The sequence below is a fragment of the Poecilia reticulata genome, chromosome 14 (genome assembly GCF_904066995.2).
Source record: "Poecilia reticulata chromosome 14, P_reticulata-male-v2, whole genome shotgun sequence".
NCBI classification, from domain to species: domain Eukaryota; kingdom Metazoa; phylum Chordata; class Actinopteri; order Cyprinodontiformes; family Poeciliidae; genus Poecilia; species Poecilia reticulata.
In genome coordinates this window covers 13025128-13033302 of record NC_088843.1, presented here as the reverse complement: position 1 = coordinate 13033302, position 8175 = coordinate 13025128, and the positions used below count along the sequence as shown (strand labels likewise).

Genomic DNA, 8175 nt, shown 5'->3' with positions numbered 1-8175 from the left:
CCACATCAGCAAATCATTAAACATAGCTCCAAATTGGCTGCCACAGCACATCTGCAACAATCTATTACAAGACCAACTTAAACCATACTTAAAATTAGACTCTGCACGCTAGTCAACACAGGTATTTCAGTGATCCTTGAGAATAGGGACAAAATGGGTTTTAATTTTCCCTTAAATTTTTTATTTCTCAACCTTATGTATGCAAATATGACAAAAAATGTTTTGGAAATGTAAAGATGCTAAGGTGCAGGCTCCCAGTTGCAACATTTGTTTTTTAAATTACATTTTTAATCAACCTGACCTAGAACGTTGCCATCACCATCTGACAAAAAATAAATAAAAAATACTTTTTAATGACCCTATTAGTGATATTTTTACTCATTTTACAGACAAATGCTCCTCAAGAAACAATAAATATTATTTAAAACAAAAAACAACAAAAAGTCCATCTGACGGAGTTGACACAGAACTGAAGGTGATGACAAACAGTGAGTAAAATGAAAAACTTGGTACATGTGAAGTAATGCAATTTATGTAAAATACATAAAAATGAATAAATTGCAAATTTAAGTGAGATTTGACAACAATTTCACTGAAAGAGTCACAAAAACTCTGATGGAGTTGACATCTGACGGAGTTGACAAAAAGCCAAACTACCTCAATTTATATTATGTTAGTCTGAAGGAGGCCATGTTGTAGCTCATCAGATCCATCAAATCTTTACATTGTACCAAAATTAAGCTTTTATTTCACAAAATTTCATAAAAGTTTTGTAAATTGTCACATCATGGTTGTGACAAACAACTTAGGAATAAAAAGAAGAAAAAACTAAAGAATAACATAAGCTAACCAGAGCTAACTAGCCCTCTTAGCAAAGAAAGAGAAGGGAAGTGGTCATGGGGTCCTCAGAAGTTCTGGTGTCCCCCAATAATGCCTGATTTTTTACATTCTTTTAATTTCTGACGGTGTTGACAAAAAACTAGGGACCAATTTCAATTGAGTTGGAAAATATATAAAAATGATTTTTAATTCAATTTATTGATACCTTTATACTTATTTATATTACTACTTATACTTAATTGTCATAATATATAATTTTAGTATTTCTTTAATTATTTTAAACTATTATAATATATTGAGTTCTGCTCCGGGACAAAGGATTTTACAGGCATCATCTACCGACTACAATGTTTAAAATAAAAAAATATTCAGCAAATACCTGGAAAATATACATTGTTGTGCTCACATGACCCAGGTTAGTTTAGTCAGATATTTGAAAACATTATATTTTGTATATATTTTATTCAAATTTTGTGCTTTATCCATAGGACTTGTTTTGTCCCTATTCTCAAGAATCACTGATTTATATTAATTGGTCAACAACAGTACTGTAAAAACATGTCCCTACTGATTTCTTTTGCTTTTTTTACAACACTTACCTGCTTCAGATCTCACACATTTCTATATGAGGATAATATAACCGTTGCAAATAATACATATTTATATTTCCCAAAACACAACAGCCATTCAAGTCAACCAGGATTTTTTTTTTCTTTTTTAAAGGTTTTACTCTACTAAAATAGTTTTGTCACTCTTGGAAACGACATACCGTCAAGCATTTGCAAAAAGTGGCAATGAGTCCAACTTTAACTCCATTCTTCTTTGCAGAATTGTTTTAATTTGAGTTTTCGAGTATGAACACCATGTTTAAGGTCATGGTACACCAAACCAATCGAATACCAGTTCAAACTTGAATTACGCCACTCCAAAACTTCTGTTTGTGCCGTTTGTGAGTCATTCAGAGGTTTACTTCATTGTGTGCTGTAGTTTGTTGTCCTGCTGAATAATAACCCAAGAATGCTCGAGGTCAACCTTGTGGAGTAAAGGGTGGACAATCTCCAGATTTTTATTTTTTTTTTAATGGAAGAAATCATGCTTTATGGTTTCAGAAAGTAATCAACCTGAAGCTTTTCTTTGGAACCGTCATCCAAAGCAAACATCCAAACCATGTTTGCTTTGGATGACGGTTTTTTTGTTCGTTTGTTTTTCTTTTCTTTAAATGGTGTGTATGTTTTTATGCCAGATGTGACAGGACACACAGTTTGAAAAAAAAAATTCACTTCTATTTTTTCAGTCTCAAGAGTATTTTCAATTTGTTTTTCTGTTGTTGTTTTTTTTTTTTTTTTTTACTAGCAGTGTTTTTAGCTCTCGGAGGCTTTTTTTTCCCACATTTATCTCTCGTTGTTCACGAACATATAAATGAACTGAGGGCTACTTTGCTTCTGGATGAGTCATCAATGTGCTCTTGGAGTAAATCTGGGTCTTCTTTGGTTAGAAATAGCTTTGTCGCTCTTTCCTGACTGATAGAGGTCAGTGACTTCCTGTCAATCTCTTAGTCTACTTCATGTTGTGAGACGGGTTCTATCTAAATGAGGCAATTACTTTTTCCGCATGAAGCCAGATTAGCTTGAATAGCGTTCCCCTCCTCAATAATTAAGAACATCATTTCAAAGTTGCACTTTGTATTTACTGATGATATTGTTGTGTGATCAAAAAAAAAAAAGCATGTGAAAAAGTAAAAAACTGAAAAAAATCTATATGAGGCCAGATGCATTTTTACAGTAGACTATGATTGACTCCGTCATTTTTAAGAAATACCATTTGAACTGATGAGTTAAAGTTAAATGACTAATTACTTGATTCTGCTTGCTCTTTTTTATTTTCGACAGCTGATATTTTCTCAACTTCTGGTGCTTAGGCAGCTTTTTTCTCTGATAAATACCTTTCAGCTTTCTCTGATGCCGGGCCTTGGGGGGAGCAGTCATAAAAGTGAGAAATACTCCGTGCTTGCATTCAGCCCTTGAAACTAAAAAGTTGCATCCGAAGCACGGCTCGGACTATGAGGAGTGATGAATTGATTTCTGTGTGCGCTGGTTTTAATGCGATGGGAAAAAAAAAGAGAGAGAGAGAGAGAGAGCACTTTGTGCCCTCTGCCCCAACTAAAAGGCCTTTTTACTCCAACTGGCACCGAGTCACATGACCAGCATTGGGCGATTAGAAGGGGACTTCTTCAGCACACTCATCACACACAACAACAATGAGGCAATGGATAGTGGCCGTTTCAGCTAATTTTACGTTTCAGACACTTTAGTAACGTTTCATTTGATGACGTTAAGATAAAATTGAAGTTCGCGAAGGCTCTGCAATTCAGCTTTTAAACCTGGCCGACTGAAAGAGCAAAACAGAAGGCGGGTGGGCTGCACTCTGGAGGCCATTTTGACATTTGCTGAGCCCACCCGTTGCAACTGTCAGCCATCAGCTGATGTCCTTGGGATTGTCTGTAATGAAGCTGTCCACCATCACAGCCAGCGACTCGGCTATTTATAGATGTGAAAGGTAGCGCCGGATGGACGACAAAAACACAACACACGCAATTAAATGGAGAGGGGGGGAAAAAAACGTCTGGCTTGCACACATGCATGTGCACGCAGGCACGAACATCCAGTGTAAATGTATGGATGAGTGTGGCGTTACTGACAAATGGGACTTTCCATTTCTCGGAGGACGGCGTGTGGCTTTTTGGAAATGAAGTCATCTGTGTTTCTTCTTTTTCTCGCTTCCTCCTTTGATTTTTATTTGGCTCCACGGTGCCTTTCTGTTTCATCTGAATAAATCGTTCAGCCGATGACATCCGACACCTCCAAGCTTCTCATTAAAAAAAGAAAAAAGAAAGAAATCATAAAAATCAACAGACAAATTATGATTGCTTTCATCCCACCTTTGCATTCTTGGAGTTTTTCTTTTGTATTCGTTTTCACATTTGTGGCTCCTGCAGATGTGCAAAGAAAGTGATTTGTTTTTCGTCCCCTCATTTCCTCCAATATTTAAGGAAAACACCAGCATCAGGGAAAACTACAGCTTGTGTGGTGGTTTCTACCGCCTTTGTTGCGTCTCTTTTATCTGTCTTAATTCTAACGACAGTCGTGATGATGAGTTTGTTCAGGGCCCAGCGGTCTGAACAGCAGGCGTTCACACGCTCCAAACTCCATCATCTTTATTTCCATCCCTCCACCAACAGATGCTGGCGGGTCACGTGGAGGAGGAGCGGATTTAGTTAGGAGTGCTGAGTCTTGCAGCCTCTTCATCACGTCTCTTCTGCTGCTCTCATCATCCGCAGCATCCTGCTTTGTGAAATTAGGCATTTCCCCTTTAAACTCTGCACTGCAACGCAGGTGCAGATATGTAGCCACTTGGGAAACACAGAATACTTCAAGCAGAGGAAGCAAGATGAGGAACTTTAGAAAATAGAAACACTTTTTTTTTTCCCCCGATGCAAATTCATAATTTGAGAACAAAAAAAAAAAAGAACTGATCATTTTCTTTCATGAGTTTACGGCACTTTGGAAAAGGAGCCAAAAACTTTGAGCCTTTTGACGTTTTGTCCCTCCGGAAGACATGGCTGATACGACACGGCCACCAACGTGTTTCCAAAACCACTTATGTAGGTCATGTGTTAAATATAAATCACAGCACATTGAGTTTTCAACATTTTGAAAAACACACATTGCTGTATTCTGTTTGTGCTTAACCAAACGTGATAACGTTTGGTTAAGCACAATATTTTTTATTTATTTATTTTTTTTTAAATGTGTCAAAACGTCTTGGAGTATGCATGTGCAACATTGAACAAAGAAAACCGAACAGACGTATAGGACTAGTTTTCGCTTTCTCGTAAATAGGAAGGCAAGCCTTTAAGCATGACACAAGATGGAGGCGGATTTATTTTTATTGTTTAAAAAGCGTGACTGAGTCATTTGCAATGCGCAGGCTGAGGTGGCTTCTCAACATGTCAGCATCAGTGACCTACAGTGACCTGCACAGACGATTCTTCAAAACAAGAATAGTGTCTAAAAAACAAAAAGGGTGAAAAAAATGTTGCAAGTATGAGGATTCCATAAATTGAGGTGAAATTTAGGTGAAACAAATCTAGACGGTGAGTGAGAGCACAGTTCAGGCCACATTCACGTTCTAGTGCTTCGCATGTGTTCCTACGACCACCACTCCACTAAACCGAACACCCATCACCACTTCCTCTTCTTAATATAGTCCTAAGAGGAAGAAGAGAAGTCGAGACAGCAAGAAGAGCACAGTTGACTTGAACCGACTTCATTGCGTCTCGGTTCCTGTAGAACACTGGACTTTACTCATCTGTGGCTCCCATCTGTTCATCCATCCACACAAACTCCTGCTCTTCTAGGCAAAACAAACAATGTAAGTGATGGGTTTATTGTTTGAATTTCTTTATTATCTTCTGTTTCAGGTGAGGAACTGTGTAGGCATGATCTTACTGCTTTACGGGCAACTCAAGTATCCATGGATTTATATAGATTATGCAGCAGTCCTTTATCAAAGCATTATTAAAATAAAATAAAAATACAAAGTATAATTTGAAACAGATTTAGCAAATATATGGGGGGTTTTTTCACGGTTTTTGTGATTTTGGGTGAGCCTAAAAAAACTGAGGTTAGATGCTTTTTATAAGTGAGGCAAGCTGTATATTGTATTGCGCATTATGGTTGGCCATTTTGTAAACCATGTAGCAAATTTGTTCAGATTGTTTCTAAGGTTCTTGTCCTTCATTTGTCTCTAAAAACTAGATAATTAATTTATTTTTTATTTTTAGAAAATGCAATTTTTGTCTGAAATGAGCGACACGTAGCTCAGTGGGCCTTTAGGTTGACATTACTTCATGTCTTCTACCCTCCTTGTCAGGCTCATCTGAAAGACACCAATAAACCATAGAAAAAAGTTAGAAATAGGAGGAAAATAAAGAGAATTTTAAGAGGAATAAAATCACAACTGGCTCAAATTATCTTTGACTTGCAGTTCACATCTGGGTCAACAAACAACCAAATCTGCTGTAAAGAGTTGGATTAAATACGGACTGGTTCACGATGAGGTTGACTTATCAGAGTTGGGTCACAGCTGTAAGATGGATTCCTCAACAAGTAATAAGTAAACGATCCATCTACCCGTTTGCAACACCAACTTTATCTTTGCTTCCCAATAAAGCGGTAATGCCGGTCTCTAGTAGTGAATGGTTACAAAGCATCCAGTCTGCCAGAGACCCAACCAAACACAGGCACAACTAAGGTCAACTAAGTCCCATCTTCCTGCAAGGCAAAGCTGAGTTATTTTAAACTCAGCTTTAAAATAACCAAGAGGCGGGGGAGAAAAAAATTATACTCAATACATAACACTCAATTAATGATTTCCTGTCTATATAGACTTTGTGACCAAATCTTTAGTCAACAAGCGGAACATATTTAGAACTAGCTTGCATAACTACTAAGCAGCTAATGTTACCTGAGATTAAAGAAAATAAAATAAAATCTAAAGCAATTAATGTAACTGCTGACAGTAATCTATTCTGTAGCAGCGGCTCAATGGGGATAGATCAGGTGGTACTACATTTCAAAATGGCCGCCTTTGTAGACCGGTGAGGCTGCTTCAAGTCTCACCGGTCGCAACGCATAACAGTCGCAATTTCAGACCCCAATGTTTGATAAAAATCTAACCAGTTTTCGTCCCCAATGATTAAAGAAACAGTAGTTTCTTTAATGTAAATACTGAAGAGGCAGGAAACTGGTGGAATCCTGTCGCTTATCAGTGGTGATGTCGTCTTTCAAAGCAAAACTACAACTGGTAACTTCACCCAGATTGTTTTGTTAATTGCTTATATATGCAAATTGCTCCAGCATCTTTAATATTACTGTATAGTTTGGGGGGGGGGGATCTGTTGTCAAAAAGACTACAAAGAACTTTCACTTTCATCAATGTAAACCTGATGATAATTATCGCCAAAAATACAATGGAGTTGTTAAAGTTGTGTTCAGATATCTCAGGTACGCTTCATTTGTGAGTAAGTTTCTCCATCCGGTCGTCCATTTGCATCAGAAGCATATTCGAATTGTGAACTCTCCTGCCCTTTGTTTTTATAGATATCATCATGAACGGCCCGCTGTGTTGTGCTGGAATTCTGGCCGTGTTGCTGTTTATCCCGTGGTCTTTGTGTGAAAGTCCAGCAGAAACGGCAAACAATCTTGCAGCTTCGACCACCGCCAATGGCATCTCAGAGAATGAAACAATAAGTGAATCTACAAATTCTATGACATCAGCCGAGGCCACTACCACTATCATCTCCACCACCACTCTGAGCACCCCTACCACCACCACCACCACCCCTACCACCACCACCACCACCACCACTGCCAAAACATGGACATTTTTGGATCTAATAGAGAAAAAACATGCCAAGAAGATAACAATAATCTGTGCAGTGCTGGTCTTAGTCTGCGCCATCCTCCTGTTTTCTACCCTGGCACTTGCATGCAAGGTGTGCCAGCTGAGAAGACGCCTCAAGACGACAGGCGGCAACTCCGAGTACAGGGTGGGAACGGACAAAGCCGAGTCACAGCCAGAAGCTAAAGAAAACTGTTTCCTGCTGACGGAGAACGGTCAAACGACTCAGGAGAGCGAAAACGGCGCCACCAAGGAGGACGGAGGGAAGGTCGATGAGGTTAAGCAACAGGGAGACGAGAAGGAGGTGGGAGAAACTCAGAAGAGTGAGGAGGCCGCTACGGCTGCGGCAGCAGAGGAAAGCTCTCCTCCTTCAAAGCCTGCAGAGGAGACCGCCAGCTCGGAGCCCACCAAAGATCCTCCGCCGCCTTCCTCCTCCTCCTCCGACAACACAGAGGAACCTAAAAAAGATCCGTAGAGTTTTCTTCACGAGTTTCCATTTCAACGCAACTTAGCAGTCGTTTTCAGCCGCTTCTTAGTTCCTTCAAGCTGAAGCGTTTATGCATGTAATTGTAACCCACCAGATTGTATATTTGTGCACGTGCACATATTTTTTGCTTGCATATTTTTTTGTCATTTCCAAATTAAAATTTGACAAAATGTGTTTACTTGGTCTTTTTTAAAAATTATTATTCAAAAGCAGAAGGTGTCAAAGAAAACATACTTCTTGTGAATGGAGTTCAACGCGGGACGACTGCTATTTATTTTCAGTTCCCAGTTGGTTGCACAATATATGTCTGTGTCCATGAAGTTCCTTGCTAAAATAATCCTTCATCTTGACCCGTTTCACAATTTGTCATGTGACTTTATGGGACA

General features: G+C 38.8%; 1 protein-coding gene across 1 annotated transcript; it reads left to right on the top strand.

Annotated features, from left to right (window-relative positions):
* The first annotated feature begins 4709 nt into the window (after positions 1–4709).
* Positions 4710–7963, top strand: LOC103475886 (uncharacterized). The gene is made up of 2 exons (XM_008427834.3): positions 4710–5271; positions 7002–7963. The coding sequence occupies exon 2, from the start codon at positions 7010–7012 to the stop codon at positions 7775–7777; it is 768 nt and encodes a 255-aa protein (XP_008426056.2). The 5' UTR covers positions 4710–5271; positions 7002–7009; the 3' UTR covers positions 7778–7963.
* The last annotated feature ends 212 nt before the right edge of the window (positions 7964–8175 follow it).